The sequence below is a fragment of the Prinia subflava genome, chromosome Z (genome assembly GCF_021018805.1).
Source record: "Prinia subflava isolate CZ2003 ecotype Zambia chromosome Z, Cam_Psub_1.2, whole genome shotgun sequence".
Classification (NCBI taxonomy): Eukaryota; Metazoa; Chordata; class Aves; order Passeriformes; family Cisticolidae; genus Prinia; species Prinia subflava.
Window position 1 is genome coordinate 75,438,097 of NC_086283.1, and position 21,542 is coordinate 75,459,638.

At 36.2% G+C, this 21,542-nt stretch overlaps 1 protein-coding gene across 2 annotated transcripts; it reads right to left on the reverse strand.

Annotated features, from left to right (window-relative positions):
* Positions 1 to 726: 726 nt before the first annotated feature.
* LOC134563842 (uncharacterized) lies at positions 727 to 21,542 on the reverse strand. 2 transcript variants are annotated; one of them, XM_063422190.1, is made up of 8 exons: positions 21,477 to 21,542; positions 18,271 to 18,468; positions 17,028 to 17,150; positions 15,090 to 15,161; positions 13,248 to 13,289; positions 12,626 to 12,714; positions 11,020 to 11,091; positions 727 to 4,088 (listed from the first exon to the last, which is right to left on the reverse strand). In XM_063422190.1, the coding sequence occupies exons 2-8, from the start codon at positions 18,407 to 18,409 to the stop codon at positions 3,900 to 3,902; spliced, it is 726 nt and encodes a 241-aa protein (XP_063278260.1). In that variant the 5' UTR covers positions 18,410 to 18,468; positions 21,477 to 21,542; the 3' UTR covers positions 727 to 3,899. The 2 variants fall into 2 exon arrangements, with proteins under 2 accessions (XP_063278260.1, XP_063278261.1); XM_063422191.1 differs by lacking the exon at positions 17,028 to 17,150.

Below are 21,542 nucleotides of genomic sequence, written 5' to 3' on the forward strand. Positions count from 1 at the left end.
AAACTATGATTTCATTGGTTAGACAAATTATAGGCAAGCAGAATCAAAGCCAAAATGACACTAAAATAATGTCTATTTATATATATCTTCAAAATTCATACCATGTATATGTAAATGTAGCAACACTCAAGGCAGAGTACTCTTCTGTTTAAATCAGCTGGGAATTACAAAACACACATGTATTTACTGTGATGGCACCCTGACCACACCATCCTATCTAAAAGAAAGAACCCTTGACATCAGATTGTGAGTGCAAGGTGAGAATTTAACACTGGGGAGAAGGCATAAATCAGTCCTTCTGCTGAGATGTTGTGTTACTGAGCATCCTTAACTGAACAATTTGGATTGCTTACAAGTTTTAGCAGTATTACAATTGCACCAACATGAAAGTGTAATCATTTGTTTGGACTGTAGAGACATTCAGTGTCTACTGAATGTTGAATAAGTATTATGGCCCGTGGCTGCTGAGCAAGAGTTATGGCCCTGAGCTATTGTATCTCTCAGTCAGATGCACCACAAACACCACTGGTGGCCATTGCTCAAGCAGAAATGGGGGAAGTGAGGTCACACCATCACATGTGGACATAGCCTTGAAAATGCCAAATAGAGGCAAGAGAAATTACAATTTTTAATTCCAATTTCTAGTTCTTCTGGCTCCCAATAATGAAGGGAATGTATGTAAAACAGGGAAGGATCACCTACTTTACAGTTACTGTAGTTCTTCTCACAGGTTTTATTGTAGAAAGACACAAATATGGTCAAAATACTAGAAGGTATATATATAAAGAACACTTGCATTACATTGGTCTAAGCAAACAAAATGCAGTACTTTCTTTAAGGCAAAGCTTTAGAGGGGCAGAAATACAAGAGCAAATATCTACATTATTACTTTTATAATTATCACATCTGTTAAGTGAAAGTTAAAGAATATCATTGTTGGTTTTGACAGCAAAATACTAATATTTCACATTCAGATGTTGGACACATTGGATTTTTTTAATTACAAAGTAATAGAAACTATATTTTTCTAAAAGACTAACTGGCTTTCATTTTCTAATTTAAAATAACATTTCTATATGATTTCCACCTCACATAATGAAAACTTATCTGCCACTCATAAGACACTTAGATGGGAATTGGAAAATGCCCATTTGAAGGGATTTTATGGTCAAAATAAGACTCCAAAGATTAGGATAGAGTTTTTTTTAAACTTGCTTTACTATGTACATTGAGAAAGTTATCTGATTTTACTGTGTTTTATGAGAAAAGACGTCAATTGATGTTATCTTATATATGAAATCTGAAATTTTACAAAATTACCACTGCTGCTTTCTGTGGGTATTGACAGTGGTCAGATTTTAGGCTTCAGGCACTGCTCGAGTCTGTGTGAAAGACAAGTGAGCAACTTTCTCATTCTGGCCTGGGAAAATCTTAAGGCGGAAACCATAGCAATCCTTGGGAAGTGAAAACCATCAGCAGGTGGTGTTTTTTCAAACACGTTTACTGGCAAAGTTATTTACAAGAGGTGTAGGCTCTGAATGACCAATCATATTCACTGTACCGAAATACTGTATAAAAGGAAGATTTAGAAGAATAAAGATTGCTCTCATCTTTGCATCACGCCGAGAGTCATGTCATTATTCCATGCCGTCCATAAACCATAACAACTGTTTTTCATAAGGGCTTATTTTCCCTTAAATTAAAAAAAAATTAAGATGGCAGACAGTAAAAGTACAAAATTCTGCATATAATCATAATTTAAATTTTAACCATAAAACGTATTCAAATTTAACTGAGGTAAATGTTACTTTTGTGGTGATATCAGCAATGCTTATTTTATTTATTGTCGTTGTGAGCCTCACTCGAAAAGACACATGGAGTCAGGAATTTGGGAGAGCAGAAAGCAGCAGGGCAGAATCCCTGCTTTGTTTATTACTTCCTATTATATACTTTTAGCAAGGGGACCATGGATTGGAGACTGGTATTCCCACCTCTCAACCACATTGGTCAAAGGGACTGTCACACAGTCATTCCACTCCAAGGATAAGAATGTGAAACAATGATAATATTTACAAATACACTCTCCTTGTTTACATGAAATAAGCGTGAGAAGGTGCACACTTCTACTTTAGTATGAACGCTCAGCAAACTAGGAAAATCTCATGGCAACAATTTATATGCTTTGTACAAGCTTTATGGTGACTTGTCATCTTTTCGTCAGCTTTCCGTCTAGCCCATTTTGTAATTTAGTGAGGTGATTACACTACCAGTAATACATATATGATTATGAAGTGTTTATGTATCAGATAGTGAAACTAATGTACTTACTGCATGACTGAATCTATTTCTTGTACAACATCTTAAGTTGTGCTGAAATAACTTGATTCTAGTGTTATAAATGCTGAAATTAATATCTAGAGTTTGGGGTTTTTTCTTCACGCTAACTTTATTGAACTCTTGGCAGGTCCAGAAGTTGTAGGTATTATTTTAAAAATACTTAAAAGCTGTCTTCAATGAGCATGATAAGCACTCTAAAGATTTTCGCTATTTGAAGAATACCACAAGCAAGCTGTGAAATCTTTTATGGTCTCACAGACCTTTGGAGTTTAGTTTAGCAGAAAATTGCCTTATTTCAATGTGTATTGGTATGACCAACTGACAATAAGATTCCTATTTCAGGTGTGCGTTGTTTATTATATTTACACAGGACTATTCTTGCAAGTGTTGTGTTATCTTGTAGGCTGTTTTTGTTGCAACTAGGCAGCAGTCTCTTGGCATAGGTGCATCATGTCTCTCATTTATACACGTACAGTCTCAAATTACTTGCATCACAGAAAGTTGCCACTAAACCAGAGTGGAATTCCATGTACAGCAATGAAAACCAGATCTTTAACACCTAGTGATCCTGACAACATTTGGGTTGTCTTCTCATGTATTTCAAATAGGTTATGCTTTGCAGGGTATAGTCTATGGACATTTAAATATCTACATCTTCCATTTGACACTTATAGACCCTGTTGGTCAAAGGTAGGTACTCTTATGTCTCCTCCAGTGTAACCCCCATAAGCACCCCGTTTATTTTATTCAGTCATTTTGAACATTATTATTTTTCTGATGTTGTTCTTCACTGTGCTTTGCAATTGAACATGTGATTGCATTTGCCTCAATGACTCAGAAGTAGAAGCCAATGTCAGAGCAATTTTCTGCTGTGTTTGCAGGCATCTGTTATGGCCCATCGGTTCAATGTGTCTCCCTCTCTCTGTCTGCACACTGTGCATCTGATGCTCTGTGTACATTTTCTAAGAGAGCTGCCACGCTGGAGAGATGCTGAAATTGCATGGACTACATGGGCTGACTTGGAGCTACAGGTGCAGAGACATCTTCTAGCTTTCACCATCTTCCCTTGTTCTCAGATAGACTCAAGACACCTTTTCTACCTCTTTCTCCAAGTCAGTCAGGATATGCACATAGGCATTTAACAACTTCTAAAACTTTTCTTGTCACATTCAGGTGAGCTTACAAGAGACAGTTTTAAAATAGTAAAATGTTTACTACATGAAGAACTAATGGCACATTTTATGATCATATTCATATATGTTCCTTATTGTTGCCATCTTTGAAATATCCCCTGTATATTTTCCCACACCAGGCTATTTTGTTTCCTTAAAAACATAATTGTGTACGTAGGACACAGAGACTCATATACTAACTAACTGAGTTAGTATGTTTTTCAACTTGACCTTCCTTTTTTGCTATTGAATGTACAGAAATAAAGGACATTGGTGACTTAGAAATTATGAAAACATTAGAATTTAGCTCAAACAGAAATTAGTTGATCTTAAACTTCTTCATCTTCTTAGGAGCTGTATGGACACTTAGGCCACTGAAAGGTAGACAAGTTACTTTTCCTGTAAATATGACACCCTGAAGTAAAAATTTTTGTCCTCGTTGGGCTCTTTGTTTTCCAGCTTGCGAATATCAAGTGAGTCATCATTCACATACAGATAGTAACTTCTGTCTTCATAGCATTGGAACTGCACTGAATCTCCTTGGTCATGCATGATGAAAAAGTAATTATCTTCACTCAGCTATGAAAATACATGAAATAAAATACACATTATATTTCTAATGCCATTCTATTATGTTAAATGTGACAAAAATTCACATATGTTGTCGGTTTGTTATATTTTATGCTTGTTATGCTTTTCCCCAGTGACTCGTATTTACCAATTTTTATATAAAATTTAGGCAACAACTAATAATTTTGGGGTCGATTCTGTGATAACTATGAATAAAATAATACCCATCTCCCTCAAAGGACTGAGTAATACTAGACTAATAGATGCATTCCTTTGCTTTACAAAAACAACAACACAATTTCCCCAGTGTCATTACAATAACTTAGGTTTTTCATCTGGTTATTTTCTCACCTTAGGCCTACCCTGTCAACTACCACTAGCAGTAAAACATCAATCCACAGTTTTTCTTGCCTATTTTGAAGCGAAATTAGGATGTTACAGTAGAAATTGCTATTAAACAGCTGTTCTAGTACCTATGGCTTTTCTGTATGTCTCTAGTTTTCAATGTACTTTTTTTAAAAGATTCATCTCTGGAGCAATAGCTAATGTCCAAAGAGCTCCTCTGTGTGTGTGTATGTGTATGTGTTTGGGCTCACTAGGCACCTTAGAGTGAGAGGAGAAACTATGGAGAAATAGTTACAAAAAAAAATCACACTAGAGAGAGTAAGAGCATGTGCTGAAATCTGCAGAAACTGGTAAGCTTGGGGCACCAAAGGGCTGCTGAACGTGCCTGCGGTCTCCAGCCCTCCTCCAGCACCTACCACAGGTCATGTAATCCACATAACATCCAAGGCGCCAGCAGCTGCTACAACTGGACAAAGATTACAGGGCAGTGTGTGTGAACACAGCTGCTGAAACCAGGACCCCTGGTTGTGGCTGTGCACACCTGCTTGAAACCCGCAGGGGTGTGGGTATGAGCCCCTTCTCCTGCTTGTGTGCGCTGAGCGAAGGAGTAAAGGAATACTGTGTGAATAGCTATCCGATGTAATAGTAAGACATTAATTAACAGAAAGTTGAAATTCACATTTCCCCCAACTCAACCTCCTGCCAGAGAGCAGGGAATTTATAGTATCTTTTGGGAAAGACTGAAACTGTCATAATCTAATTATTTGAACTTTACTTTTGAGTGACCTCATTGAACACTCTCATTCTGCCCAAGAGACAGTTCCATAACTCTGACTAATCTGGTGTATTTGAGAAATAAGTGCCTTCTAGAGACTCAGAATGGTAAAAACATAAAAGGTATAAGGAAGTTTGATGAAAGAAAACCAGTAGAAGCAAGGAGAGAAATTCGTATGTACAATGTAAAAATTCATGTCATCCCACTGGGTGACAAGCTATAGCTGTCACCCAGTGGGAACTTGTAAAGCAAATATTACATGATTGCAAAAGCAGATTGAGATCCAGAAATTTAAAAGTACCTACTGTACCTGCATGAAATGATGGGAAAGTAGGTGGAAAACTATAAGAGGAAAATGATTTGGAGAATGACATTATGTGACTGGGAGAAGGAAGAAGAACTCAGAGTAAAAGCATAACGAAACACTACTAGGACTGTGAGGTGCAGCAGGTCATTAAAGAAAAAAATGTTTTGCAAGAAATCATGGCAGAGGTGATTTTCTATTATGACCTGTAAAGAAGGATGATGAGAAAACCTGGAGAATGTAGTGGACTACTACCAGATAAAGTTCCTCCTGAGGACAGTTTCTATAGCAGCAGTCAAGATAATTTGCAAGTTCCAAGAAAAAAGCTACTGATTTTTACTTACAATCTGATAATTTGTTTTCCATTGCATTGAATGGAGAACTAATTTGCAGCTTAGTTTTCACATTTAATGACAAAAATTACTCTTTTATTCATGTCCCACAGGTGATTCACAGTGCATTTGAAAAAGAATACATATGCTCATGTCACAAAAATGCAACAAATATTGCCTTCACAGGCTAAAGAAAAACATGTCAATGATGGGAACTAGAGAAAGAGATGTGAGAGAGGAGTATACAAGTTTTAAAATAAATAGACTAAAACTTATATAAAGTCAGATTAAATATGGCACAATGTGTGTTACTCCGAGCTGGGTTGAAGTGCTACACTCTAACCAAGGAAGAAACTAGAAGATAAAAAGGAATTAATTTGAAGGCCAGCTGAAACAGACTGTCTTGTGTTGTTCTGAGAGGTTACAAAAAGGAGTATACAACACACTGCAATCTACATTTTCTCTCATATAAAGCAGAGAAATGAGCACATGATCAAAGAGACATGAGTCATACAATGATGACAAGCAAATTAGTAAAACTGATCTGCCATCTCAATTGCATCAGAGAAGTTACGAACCTTGGAAGGCATTACAAATTAGTTATGTGGTTTGTGGCTAAAACAAGGTTGATGATGACACACCAGTGAAAATTTTGACTGTTGTGCAGTGCATGCACAACACAATGATCTTCTCTTTCTTCCCACCAGCCTCAGCATGTAGGCTGGGATGGGCAAGAGGCTGGGAGGGAACATAGCTGGGACAGCTGTCTCAGAGTAGCCAGAGGGACACTCTATGCCATGTGATGTCATGGCCAGTCATAAAGCCTGGTGTAGAGTATGGAGAATGTGGGGTTGAGGCGGGGGTGTTTGCTTCCAAGAAGACTACTGCTCAGAGACTGGCTGGGCATTGATCTACTTATGGGAGAAGATGAGTAAGGGCTTTTGTATCACTTGTGGTTTTTTCTGACCTTCATGGTTTAATTTTAGTTTTACTAAAGTTTTTTTTTAGTTTTACTTTTACTTTTTTCTTAACTGAAAAGTTTTCTTATTTTTGTTGTTGCTATTCTGTAATAAACAGATAGTGTGATGCTGGCTCTTATGAATGTTAAATGCATGTTGTAAAGTTAAAAGAAGTTCATTTAAGATCTGATGTTTCTTCATATAAGTTTTGTTATGTTGAAAGTTGATCTCCAGCCATTGGGAAAGTCGAAGCAAGAACAGAGTGCACAGATTCTGAGAGGTGGGATGAAGGAGGAGCTGGGTCAGGAAAGTGCACAACTCCAGGAGGGTCGCCTTATGAGACCATCCTTAACAGGCTTATCAGCTTACCAGGGGTTTGGCTTGTCAATAGCATATATAATGCTATATAATAGATTTTTGTGGGTGTGGGTGGTGTGCCTCTGGCTGCTGCTAAGCACCCAACACTGTCCCTTTTTCCTTATTCAGTCCCTTGTTGCAGTTCAATAAACCTTTTGGAATTTTAAGAAGTGAGGTGTCATCTCTCACATATTGTCTCCCCTGTCCACTGGTAGGGACTGGGTCTGCATGAATATTGGGGGCAGGGACTTGGACACTGGCTGGAGCAACACACCTTAACTGGTCCTATCCTGACAAATTGTAGGGCTGTGCTTCCAGCCCTGTGTCAGTCAGTTCCAGGTGTATGGGACATCCCTCCAGGGAAAGTAAGCTTTGGCCTGCACACTGCTGCCACAGTGATGAAGAAAAATGCTTTGGCAATATCAGCTGTAGCTTTCACTGTGCAACCTTTGATTCCATTGATACCGAAGGTGTAGGATCTCAGATACAGCAGCCCTCAATGGTGCATGACGTTGTTCTGCCCAGAACAGTCCACTTTCACCCTCCATCAGACTTCTACCCTGGCCATATCTGACTACTGAAGAGTAAGTGAGACTTGCTGATCACTCCGTGGCTTTTCAATAGGTGAATCAACTTTTGGAGCAAAAAAAAAAAAAACAACAAAAAACCCCAAAATCAAACCTCAAACTTCATGCTGGGTGTCAAAAAGGACTATGTTCCCACCAGCCTGCTGCCAAGTAAACATGGCATTGTCACTACTTACAAGGTCAAAACTTCAGAATCAAGGTATCTTGGTGGGCATTGCCAGATTTTATCTGTTTAGAGTTTATTTTGGCCTATTTAATTGAATAAAGAGTAAGCCTGTTAATAAAGTATTTCATGACTGCATAGCCTCTCTCTCACTTATCTTCATCAAACTACTCAGTAAAATAGAGAGTACTGTGGAATAAAAACTGTTACAGCTTGTAATAGAACTTTTACAGCTGCAGTCCTTCAGGTCCCAGTCCACCCAGGCTGGGGTATTCCAGTCAAAACTTTGGGAAATTATGTCCAGATAATCACCTAAGAACTTTGCATTATCCAGCAAGGAACAACAACTTGAAGAGAAGAAGACAGATCCAGCAATTGAAATTGTTGAATTCTATCTTTTAGTATTTTTTTAATCAAATGTGTTAATTTGTGAAGAGTTGAAACAGAGGGAAAATTGAGTTCTACTAGTACTTAAGAAAAGCTGAGAGGGTAAAGAATACATCTGCAGAAGTTTGAAGGTAGTAATGGTTCAAGAATAGTAAAATATTATAGTTGAACCAGAACAGAAGTTACACTAAAGTGATATGCCACAGATGTGTACTGAAGAAGATGTGTACTTCTTTGATAACCGTTATATACTCACTGATTCCTGCACTTCTGGAAGAGCAGAAAGGAGAAATAGTAAAAATCTACACATAATTAATGCTAACAGTAAAATGAGAGCTGTCTTACCTACTGGGAGAATTATGCACAAAGGGTGGAGGAACTGGGAAGACATTTTCAGTGGAGGAAAATACTGTTCTGTAGCTCTGAGATCATTCTGTTGTGTGGTTAACTGCATCTTCTTCTATGATATTATTAATTATGATAAGCATGCTCTATTATAGAGTTAAAATAATCACAGCTATAAGTAAATGCTCATGAGTGAACTGTGGGGGTTGGCTTCTCCACTGCTGCTCTGGCTGGGATGCTGCAACTGTGTGAACTATGTGAGGCCATAGTTCTGTCTACAGTGTAGTTTTCCACTCCTACCAAAACAGCATTGCAATAAATATTGGTTTTCACTTGTGTTGCCTTTCTGACTTAATCCCCAATCAGAATCAGATGTTATTGTAAACTATTACCTGCTGTAATTTTAAAAAAATATTTTATTGTTATTACAACATAATTAATATTTTTATTTACATCATAAAATATGTTTCAATTAATATTGATTGATTGTGAATGTTTTGATAGCCCTAGATACAGAAATTAATGTTTACAACACTATACACAATTCTTCCTGGCATTACAATAGGGTCCACAGATTCTCATGTTTCTGCTAATGCTACTGGCAGTCTTCAAACAGAAAAATGGAAAATGCCTGTCTTTAAGATTTACTATTCAAAGCTAGCAGATTAAATATCACATTGCAACCCTGCATAGCTTTGTCATTATCCACAAGAAGTATTTTTGCATCTCAGTGCACTACTCCCACGCTTTCTCATCTTAAGGACAATGCAGGCATTATTCATCACACTAGAAATTATTTACTAATCGGTACACTCATTTTAGAAAGTTTATGAAGAATCTCATGATTCAGACTTGCCTATTATTTTGCCTCTTTGCCCAACTGGATGTAGTTCAAGTGCAGGCTTCTGATTTCTCCTCATACAAGTGAGTAACAGTTTTCTTCTGTTTCAGGGTAGCAGCAAGAAACCATGATGAGCAGATCACTATTTCTCTTGTTAGGTGATGAATGGGTTCCCAGAAAGAATTTTTCCTTTTAACTATGTTTAAAAACCCAAAGTGATATATAGGTGTCTACAGGCAATTGTAGACATCTTTCCAAATATCTCCCAAAACCTGCAGGCACAAAGACACTAAGTCTCTGTGAACAACTCCACAGAAAAGGCATGTATTTTTATGTTTTAAAAAGTGTGTGAAATAAAAGAGTGCATTAAATATAATTTGCAGGATTCAATATCACTGTGATAGTTTACAGCACAAAAGGAGGGGACTGAACGTTGAGTTAAAAAATTCCTAAGCTTTGTTGCTTTCCCCTTCTGTATGGAGCCAAGGAATATTAGTGGCAGATGAGTAACTAAGGGGAACTTAAACTGAAGAATCCACTTAGATTTTCCAGGCCCAGGATGCAGGAGATTTGTTCATTAATTATTAGTAGTGTAGCTCATACCTTTTGAAAACCATTTAAGACAGATTTCAATTTACCAGAACTGGTAATTCAATACTTTCTGATTTAGGAGAAAGGTTAGCATTTTAGAAATTTTAGGCTGGGAATTTCAGGTTTTCAAGGCTTCACAGTCCCTATTATGAAATTCTGAAATTACCTGGGTGCAGGTAACTCCAATTTTGCCTATTGAAATTGGAAAGATTGTCTTTTCAGTTGAATAATAAACTCACAGGGCTATAATCCTAATAAAAACTATTATTAGATACATTTCCTTAGTTTTGCATTTTCTCTAAGCTGTAATGTGTATTACCGTTTAGGGATCCCAATGAGCAACTTCATGTGCCTAGTATATTTTATCATATCTGTCTAAAGAAGAGCCAACAAAACCAAGCTTTTGTCACAAAAACATGTTAAGAAACCACCCAGCTATCTGTATTTCTGTCCACAATGCATTACTACTAATTTATAATCATCTGATGATAAGAAATTGTCTGAAAATATGGCAGGGTTTTATTACTTCCCAGAAGTTTGCAACTGTTAGATTAATTAGTTCTTAAAACATCAAAACTTTTGTAATCTGATCCTTCTAGATCTCCAAATATACTCATCCAGATTTTTTCCATGGTGTCTAAGAATTTGTACCAGATAAAATCTACTTTGTATCTCACTCCATTCGGTGTAAGCATAGTAATACAGGAAACACATCTACCTTTCATGTTTTAATTGAAAGTCAGATATTTTGCCTGGACATTGAAGGATGTAGTCATAAATATAAGTCAAGGGAAAACTTCTTATTTTCCGTTTTCTGATAAAAATACAAAAAATCAGCTGAAAGAAAAGTAAGCAATTTGTCATCTAATGAGTAACAGGATGGTTTTAGCTGCCCTTTTTACACACCTGTATTTGCATACACAGGTTTTTATGTGTTTGGTCATGATTGTATACCTGTTTAAAGTCAGGATCTTCATGGCTGTATGTTTTCATATTGCTTTCCTCCACTGAAGGACACCTTACAACCTGTGTTTAGAACACATAGATTTGTTAATTTTGTAATTTAATTTGGTATTTTTTCTTCATATTTTGCTTTTTAAATCCATCAAATGTAGCATTAATTCTAAAGAAACCTCTCTTTTAAAAAAATTCATTAATTATTATGTTCAAATAATCCAAAATTAATAAATTGATAAATTCTTGAAAAAGTTCCATTACTATATTCCTTCTTTTGCCATTTGCAATGCAAAATGCATTGGGTTGAAAGCAAATACTCAGGACAGTCCTTCCAACTGTGTAATGTCCAGGCTCTATTTAGAAATGCAGCCTGGATTGAACCATATTATACCAGGATACCAAAACTTTATTCCAGATAAGAATTGTCCTGTTCCATACCAGAATCTCTGTTGAGGTTAAGGTAATAGTTTGTATTGTGATGGAAAAAGAAAGGTCCATGATCTTTCCAAGGTTTTTACATATTTGGTAGACACTAGGTATGTCTTATACATCTTCAGATAAGAACTGCCTTCAATTATGCCAAGAAACATAATTTGGTATGACTTGGAATTTCAAAATAGTTAATTGGAAAGTAAAATCTGTTAAGGCTCAACACTCAGTTCTTCTCCTGATTTGGTGGAACATCCTTCAAACAATTCATTTATGAAGAAGCAACCTCTGAACCAGAAGAAAAATACTTTAAAAATAGGTTCTGTTTCAGGGACAGAAAGGAAAATCCCTTTCTGTGAGTAATAGGGTATAAATATAATTTATGTATCTTAAAACATACATTTCCCTAGAAAAAATTCAGGAAATATATCTTATGGAGAGTCACTTGTGAGTTAAAAACAAATGAAAAACATCCAAGATTTTTTGAGGAAGCATTTGGTGTTTTCCACCATCACGCATGGCTGACATTAGATGAAGGGTTATTCTTTATCTCAGCATACCTGTGTAAACAGAGCTTCTTGGACCTTTGCTCTGTTTTAGACGGTAAATTGCAACATAGCATTCTTCCTCAGACAGATTTTAGCAACAGTTGTAATCCCTCACTGGGGAAGACTAACCTTGCCTTCTCTTCCTATCAGAAACAAGCCTTCACAAGACTCGAGAAAATGGGAAAGCTTATATACCAAATGGTAAACGTTTAAAACAGGATGTTCAGCTTCGTTTTCTTTTCATCACATTCCTTATCTTGTGATGTGGGTTCATTGGAAGAAACTAGTTTCCGTCTTAAACTCATCTCTTTCCAAAGCAAGATGCCTGCTTTTTACTCTCCTCTTATTTTCCTGCATGGTTTCTGGCTAAGAAACTCTCTCTTCCTCCACAGAGACTGGACTCCAAAATCCCTGACTGTCTTCTAGTGGTAGTAGTCAGCTACCCAACCCCCAGATTTTTGTGATAACCTTCTCTGAGTATTTCCCAGGAAAGAATAAAGGGACATACTTGGAAACTATGAAATGAGGAAGATGGTAAGTAAAGAGAATTTGAAAAGAACTGTGGGGAAAATTGTCTTATAGTAAGAGAGAGCACTCACAAGTTATAAAGAAAATAAACTTCTTACCTTCAGAGAGAGATGCTTCTTACCCGTGCACAACTGGACAAATTCGTTAAGCTTTGATCTCTGCCTGAGGATCACCAAATTTGGAGACTCTGTTTCACACAGAGAAGAATATTGTAATAATATGAGTATCACTTTATAAAATGAAGAAGAGCTGAATATGCTCTACAAAGAGAAAAGTTCATTTATAGGCATAGGAACAGAAATAAATACAATCACGCTTGATACCATGCTCTTGTATAAAGTATTTAACACCTGTGACTTTGTGAGACTTTAAATTTGCCATATGTATATTTCTCTACTTTCATGGTCAACATATGAAATGTCATTACTACGTGTCATATGAACTACAAGGGCATACGTAGTAGTAGATAATACATATGTGTAATAAACATGTTTATGGTATACACCTGACTATGTATATATCAATATGGAAAATGTAACATTTTTTCCATTTTGTTTTCTGTATGTTTCTAGATCAAAATCGTTCTACTATCATAATTGTGGATGCATTGGATTAATTCCATTTTTGAGCTAATACTGTTTTTTCAGCTTCAGGAAATAAGACAATATCAATAACATGGGACATTCTTCAGCCTGATAAACTGACAGTGTTCATTGTTACCTGGTACTGTAACTGTACTGTACTGTTCTGGTACTTCAACACCTGGTAAAAAAAAGTAAATAGATTAAGGTACCCTTTGCCAACTGATACAGCATGCAAGACCATTACCTAGCAAAACCCATTACATTAACGACTACTCAGTGATGCTACATCTATCTGACTGACTTGGAAACTTACTTCAAAAAATGCCACTTGTGCTTGTAGAAGTACCATTTAAGGCAAAAAATATAAAAGAAAGTGGCAGTTGCTCTATATGTTTAACACTGCAGCAACTGAATACAAATTTATAATACATTAGATTATTATGCGTTAACACTTGCAGTTAAGGAGATTGGAGTTATTTTACATATTATCATAAAAAAGGCATTTTTTAGCCTCTGAAGGATATTCAGAATTAGCAGAAAGCTTTCATTCCACTTGACTAATTTTAGCTGCTGTTGGCCCTGATTTTAATTGCCTTAACTTTTCTTAACTGTAATGCTTGTGTATCATTCTTCTGAAGGAATTTTTCTGAGACAGCTATACCATGATTATAGCATAAAAATTCTTCTTAAAAATTGAGAAGAACTCTCTAGCCTAATCTGAGTATGCTTTATTCAGTTTAAGTGAGTATCCAGATAAATATATCAGAATGTAGGTCTACAATTCTGTAATTTTTATTACTTTTTGGAATGTCACCTTAGATTGTCTCAGCTGCAATTGTCCAATTTCAGTTGTAGCATTTAAGAGACACATGAACAGGCAGGAGACAGTTTCTTATGTAAATCAAGAGTGTTCTCTCTTGAGGGTAAGAGTGACAACAAAAGAAGTCAGCAGGAGTCCATCCAGTTGACCAGGGGCATCCATCAACATTATTTACATCCTAACTACCCTTGTCTCTCCATCTATAGTGTTTATTGTGACTTGCTTATACATTGTTTATTCTGAGGAAGTCCAAAGGAGACCAACTTTCTCTGTCACCTCTAAAAGACATGACAAGTGGTCTAAAGAGCAGCCAGAGAAAGGCAAGGAAAGTAAGGAACCTTCCGGTGACTGTCTATCCGCGATACCGCCACTCTCTGATGGCTTCTGAATTAATTATCCTGCATCCCTGGTCACTAAAACCTTACCAGAGTCCCAGGGGCAATTTTAAGACCCATGCAAAGAAAATGCCTTGAAATTAAATAAATTTAAAAACTTCTTGCTTGGGATATCCCTAAAATGCAAAGTTTTGGGATTTGGGAAGATATCAGTATTTTTATACTGTTCCCTAGAAATTGTCATTTGTCCCTTCTTCGAGGTGCAGTACTGGACCAGATGGGTATATGTAACCATATATATATGGTTACAGGAGCCCCTGATGTCTGGAATTAGAGTGCATTTCTCCTCTACTGTAATACCTGAACTAATATATCTTTGATTTTCACAATCATTTCTTAAGTGTACAGTGTGAAAGTTCCAAAAGTGTGCTTCCTCTTTCTTCATAATAATTTATTTTTTGTTTTCCTCTCTTGCTAAAGCAGGTCTCTGCTAGTTGAGGCTCATATGGCAGCAATGGAACACCCACACTTTTCTACAGAAAAAATTGTATGTTCCAGTTTGTATACAGTATATTCCCTTACATACATTTGTGTTCAGTCCAAGCCACTACTCCTAATTTACAAATTTTGTAACTTTGGAGATTTCTTCTAGCAGAACACAGAAAGGGTCTTTTATTTTAGAACTGTCCAGTAACCTTAGCTAAATGAAAAATCTGATACAATATATTTCTTCTAATGCCAAGTCTATGTGTAAAACACTACTACCTTCTTTTCCTACTCTCAAATATATCTTCAAAACCAGACCCTAACAATGAGGTGATACCTTTTTTTCCCACAAGACGCTTATCAGTAACTGCTGCTTCATTGCTTGTGAACACGCTTAACCACGCAATATCTAAAATAGAAAGTAGTTAACAAATATGTGGAATTAGAGAGCTACATTCCTCAGCTTTAAAAATGATACAATCAATTTAAGGAATTGTTTTGAAATGTAACCTGAAAAGGAGTATGTCATAGAGGCAGACATCAGATTTCTTTTTTGAGATTCTTTGAATTAATTTAACCCTGGAAAATTAAACTTGTAAACAGATACACTGAAGTCTCAACACTGAGCCTAAAAAGTGTATTGATTGCTTAATTATCTGTTGCAACAGAGAATGCACATGAGAAACAAGAGGTTGGTGACCTGCTGTAAAGCCTAGTATGCTATTAAAGAGGACCCTGAAGTCCTTTGGCAGTGCATACCCTAATATGAAATGTATAGGATTGGAAGGCAACAGGTAACAACAGCAGGTGGTTTCTGGCTTTTCTAACATCAGCCTGAATCACACAGCCAGTCAGCTGGAGAAAACATCACACACTTCAGGTAAAAATCTCACAAATATCCTGGTTACAACTGGTTCCTAATATTATGTTGTCTTAACTGCATCATGAATATATGTCTGTGGTGCTTGTGTGCACTATAATATTACGCAGCTCTTTTTTTTTTTCTTTTTTTTTTCTTCTAAGAATATCACTCTTCTACAACAGTCTTGCCAGACTATGTCATAAATTCACAATAATAATTGTCTGAATGACTTCAAAATTTGATGGAGTTATCAAGGAAAAGATACTGAAAAATATATAAAACACACTTAAGAACCCTATCAGTGTAGCTGTTGTTATTCTCGATTTAATAGAATGAAAGTTTTAACAGTTTGATAGCTAACTTAAAGATTTCAACTTTTTCCTCTATTTTGGTTAAAAATATTTTTTATTGAGGTTTTTTCCCTACTTTCACATCTCTGGAAATGGTACCATTCTAGAATAATTGCATCAATCTAGAATAATTGCATTTGATATTATTTAGCTCTTCTCTACCAAAATTATATCCTCTAATAGGCCTTTGCATTATGATAGTTATGGTACCATCTTTGGTGTCAAATACAGAAGCCCTATTTGAGACAGAAGAGTTCAGTGAAAAATAAAATAACCCCATAAATTCCAAAATATGCTCTTTTCTCCATTTTGCATTTTTTCTTTAGCATTACCTTTCCTTTCTCTCTTTTCAGAGCTAAATGTCTGTACTTCCTGCTAAATCAAATGACAGTGAACAGTATAATCTTATCATTAAAATATATAACGTACCTACTGTAAATCAGGATAAAAATTTTCTTGTATCATTATCAATATTCATACAGATCCAATATATTGTTATGTCTACAGAGAACAGTATCATAGAATCATTTAGGTTGTGAAAGACCCTTATGATCATTGAAGACAACCCTAATCTGACACTGTCAAGTACACCATGTGCCTAATCACCACATGCAAACACCTACATCCCTACAGAGGTGGAGACACAAAACCTGGGCAGCCTGTTCCAAAGCTTGGCAGCATTTGCAGTAGAGAAACTCGTCCTAAATTTAATCTAAAGCTCCCCTGGCACAACTCAAGGCCATTTCCCTTATACTGTCTCTTGTTACCTGTGAGAATAAACTGACCCCCACCTGGATACACCCTCCTGTCAGGCAGCTGTAGAAAGTGATAAAGTCCTTCATGAGCCTCTTTTCCTCCAAGCTAAACACCTCCAGCTCCCTCAGCTGCTCCTCACAGGACCCGAGCTCCAGACCCTTCCCCAGCTTTGTTGCCCTTCTCTGGACATGCTCCAGCCCCTCAATGTCTTTCTTGTACTGAGGGGCTCAGGGACACATGATATATTTGAAAATGTCCTGAGTACTGTACATAGAGTTGGTGAGTTTTGGTGCATAAAGAACACTACCTTCATGGGATTGTGAATCCTTGGTAGATATTTCATGATGACCATCTTCATCTATATCAAAATGCACTGTTTTTGAATCTTCAGTTAGTATATAACATTTCACTATTTGCTGCAGGCTAAACACTAATAAAAATAAGTTATAATTATTTTACTATAAACAGAGAAATGACAACATTTCAACATTTGCTATTTCCATAGAAAAATATCAAGTGCATTTTTTTTTACAATCTTTACTTGATAATCTATGCATATTTGCACTATGAGCAATACGGCAAACATATACTAGAAGTTACCCGGTGGGCTTAAGCAGTTGTTTTGAGAGCTTGGTGTTGGTGTGAAGGAGGAAAATAAATATTTCTTTGCTTAGAAATTTATGTCAGTGAACAGAAAAGATGTATCTCAACCTTTCAGAGAGATAACGTGAAAACTTGAGTTTGACAAAATAGCTTCCAACCCAAGAGCCTGAGGAATAGTGCAAGAAAGAGGGATGGAGGACAGTTGAAAAAGACTAAAGACTAATGGGGACAGGATGAATTTGAATGTGGGAGAGTGGGTCCACATTTGCAGTTGGCTAGTGACTGAGTAGACTTAGAGTGGCCAATAGAGCTCTCTGGGAAGCCTGAGCCAAAGCAAGTTGTTCACAGAAGTCTTTGAATGGAGAGATGTGAAAAATAATGTTTTTAGACTAGTTTCCTGCATTTCATAGGTAAGTATTTGCCTGTTTCTCAATTTTGTATTTTGAATATTGGATCTGGGTATAAACAGGACTTTTAGGTTAGAGTGCTTATGGCTACCTAAAATAGCAGCATTTAGTTTGGGGATCAGACATCTCACACTGAAATTAAAACAAAAACCCAGGTCTTTCTAGCTAAAAGCTTCCAGGAGGGAAATTGTTCCCTTTCATTCCTGAACACAACTCTGTTGCTCTGGATGTCAGAAGGATGTATGTCCAGACACTTGGACATCAGCCACCTCCAGAATAATACTATAATAAGGCACTATTTTGGTTAAGTTTAGCTGAACATTATTGTTTTACTGGACAAGGTTTGATACTTTAAAATGCAGTTAAGACACTTTCGAGATCACATAGACCTCCAGGGTATACTGCAAGATAAAAAATCCTGTATTTGCCAGAATAATTAGGCAAGCAAAACAACAGGATACACAAAAAGCTTTTCCACATGCTTAATTTAGTTGGATTTTGCCTTGGATTCGAATATTCTTCTCAAGATTATAAACATACCTGTCTTATCACTCAGGTAAGAGTTACCTGGGTTTCCAGGAGGTGATCTCATGTTTGTAAGCAGAAATTGTTTCTCCACAGACTGCCTTCTACAGAGAGGCATTTGATACGGCTTTCTGCGGCCTGAGCGAAGCAGCATTGCAGAGTCACTGAAGGAATACTGCTGCTGATGATCTCAGCTGACTTCCTTTTCGAGTCCTAAGGTAGGAGTTAGAATTTGTCACGAGACTTTGTGTTTCTATTGAGAAACAAGTTTCCAAATATAATTTTAATAAATGGCAGTTAATGGAAGTAGATAAACTCAATAAATGTTTGATCGCCATGCATTACCCAACCCTTTGTCTTGCAAAGCAAAACCAGTGTGTTGCCAATGATTAACTACCTAAACTTCCAATAAGATGCACAGCAACGTGGATAACACAATTATGTTGAAGGAATATATTTTGAAAGACTTCCTCTTAGATAAGATATAAGCAGTGTTTGTGGCTTCAGTTTATGTTTGTCATAGGCAGCTAGCTACATCTTTCAAACTGAATTGGAAAATTACATTCATTTTGTGAATACAATCTAGGATAATTGACAAAGTATTCATAAGCGATTGAAAATGATGCTACCTTCAAAATATATTATCAAAAGTATCATCTGACTCTCAGAGGTATATGCAAGTATATTGCAATCTTAAGCCAAGGTTCAGGAAATCTTGCTTTAGAAATGATGGAATTTGAAAATTATTATTGTTGCAGAATATGAGTTAGGTTAGATACCTGAAGGAGAAGCTGATGTCTAAGAATATTAACTACTTTGATGGTGAAACCACCCAGGCATCTACTAAGGTATCATGAAATTGCAAGTTAAATCACTGCATTTCAGAAAAGCTAAGGACCTTATTTTTGTTTAAAGAAAGGGAAACTGAAATTCTGAAGTCAACATGCTCTCCTGAAGTCACTTGTTTATGACAAGCATTTATGGCAAGTGCAGACCAAAGAAAACAACGAGCTTCAATTCTGTCTGGTGTCCTGGTGAATGAAACAAGTGAAGATGGGTACGATTTTAGCCCCATGCAGCTTTGCACAGAGTAACTAAATATCTGTCAGACCAGAGAGGTCATGGCTCTGACACAAGTGTAATGGCTTGTAAATTCACCCAGGGAAGGGTAGGACAGTTCAGCTTTCTGATTTGGTTCACTTCCCTGTTGCAAAGCTTCATATTATATTTTTACATGAAGTGAAACATTTCTGGCCCTGGCAAATCTCTTGTTACTAGACCAAAAGGGATAACTAAGGCTCATATTCATTCTCTTCAACTGTAGTTATAACAACATTCATTTAGATCACTGAAAAGTGAAACACTTATTTTATGGGATTGCTCTTCCTTATAAATAGGGCTCATATCATAAGTGATAACTTGCAGTTAGAGGTAGAAAGAAAAAGAGGTAGAAAGAGTCTTCCGAGTCTTCCTTATCTTGCTGAAACTGCTTTATAACTGAGCATTCTAAACAAATAAAAATGTTTTTTGCCTTTTTTCCACTAGGAACCTGGTCTCTGGAAACTTCCACCTGAATCAGGTGGACAATAATACCACCCTGTGGATCTTAAGAGATGTAAGTCTCTAGGTGTTCATTAACAAAGCATTAAGACTTTGCTAGGTCTATGAGGCTCAAAAACAGACAATCACTGACTCAAATTTCCTGCTGAAATCATGTGTAATTCTAGTTTGGCTGCTTGTGATCAGAAGTTCTGAAGATCCCAACTCCTGATTTTGATCTGTGTTCAGAGACTTGCACCTGCATTCCTTACACCCACAATAGTAAGAGAAGGAGAATATTCACAAGTCAAGATTCTGAAGAATTCCTGAAGAGGGCAGGCTAGTTCAAAGAGATTTTCAGGAACACTTAGGAAGTGCATAAATTCTTAAGCAATTTTGTATGATGAATGATGGACAGGTAACCTTGATGTTATGAAAGACTGCACTTAAGTTTATTTGTTTTTTCTTGTTTAAACAAGTAGAAAATAGAAAAGTCTATGGTAGACTGTTGGCTCTCCATAAGTCAATTAATTGTTCACCAGAACAATTAAAGCTTCCTACAATAAATAAACCAGGCTTTCACATCTTGAATTGCCTCATATATTCCTTAAGACTGAGTGACATATAAATACTCCCATTTCAATAAACCTTTCCTGTCATTACATGTTCTTATATACATGTCACCTACGCCTTCATGTTTCATTCTTTGTCATAGTTTTTTAGGCTGTGTATATCTCCCTATGTTGATTTCTTTATCTTAATGTCTTTCATACCTATTTCTTCAGTTCTTTTCTCTCTTCTGTAAAGTATACATTGAAGAGAACTAGGAAGATTTGTATATTATTCTTGGCTGCAGACCTATCTACCATTGTTTTGGAAACCAGGATCTGATTTGTTTCATTTTGCATCTAAACTAAGTATAAGGGAATTAAAGCTCTTTAAACTGCTGAAACTATCAGCAGTCTAACTACTCTTAAGAAACTAATGAATATGTTTGTGGCCACTGACAACAAGATCACACTAAAAGCTGAGGAAATTTGATTTTTTTTCCTACTACAAATATTATATTAATTTATTGATATGAAGACAGCAAAGAAAATCTGTCATATAATCTCTCTTGCTCCTATTGTGATCTTCTTTGTTCTTAGCCATCATTCTTCTTTCATTTAACTGCAAGACACATGTGATCATAAAATGAAATTAAATCAAAATCAGTATATGAAAACAACATTTAGAATTTTGGAGTTCATTCATACTGTGGTATGTCCCAAATATTATCTCATATTGTGTTGATAAATTCGTAACAAGATATGTCTAAGATCCTTATAGGGTCAGAACTGTTTTAGTTGAGTGTACTGTGTCACAGCTGTCAGTCCTGCTAGCAAAGATAGTAATTCGTTCAAGTTTATTCCAATTTAACAGTGGATTAAAAAGAATTTTTGGCATCCTATAGCTAATAAAGAATGAAGTTATAGTCTTTTTCAAATCAGACTTTACAAAATCTATCATCTAAACTAGACACAAGGATACACAATATGCACATAAACTAGATGTAGAAAGAGCTTTCTTAAGAAAATTTTCAAGTCAACAGAAAAAAATCACTATTTCATAGAATCTCAACAAACAGTCTGTAATATATCTTAAATTATTTAACCCTGCTGTAATCTCCCCTTCTTGCTTACCTTATTTTTTGTGGTTTTGTCTCTCCTGGGATACTTCTACTGAACAGAATGCTAAAAGCAGCTCTG

Bases quoted from the DNA above. Each gene is read 5' to 3' on its own strand.
- LOC134563842 (XM_063422190.1), bottom strand. From the start codon at position 18,409: ATGCTGCTTCGCTCAGGCCGCAGAAAGCCGTATCAAATGCCTCTCTGT. The intron at 17,151-18,270 runs GTATGTTTATAA...TATTTTTATTAG, and splicing joins TTACCTGAGTGATAAGACAG to TGTTTAGCCTGCAGCAAATA. The intron at 15,162-17,027 runs GTAGTGTTCTTT...TTTCTATTTTAG, and splicing joins GGATTCACAATCCCATGAAG to ATATTGCGTGGTTAAGCGTG.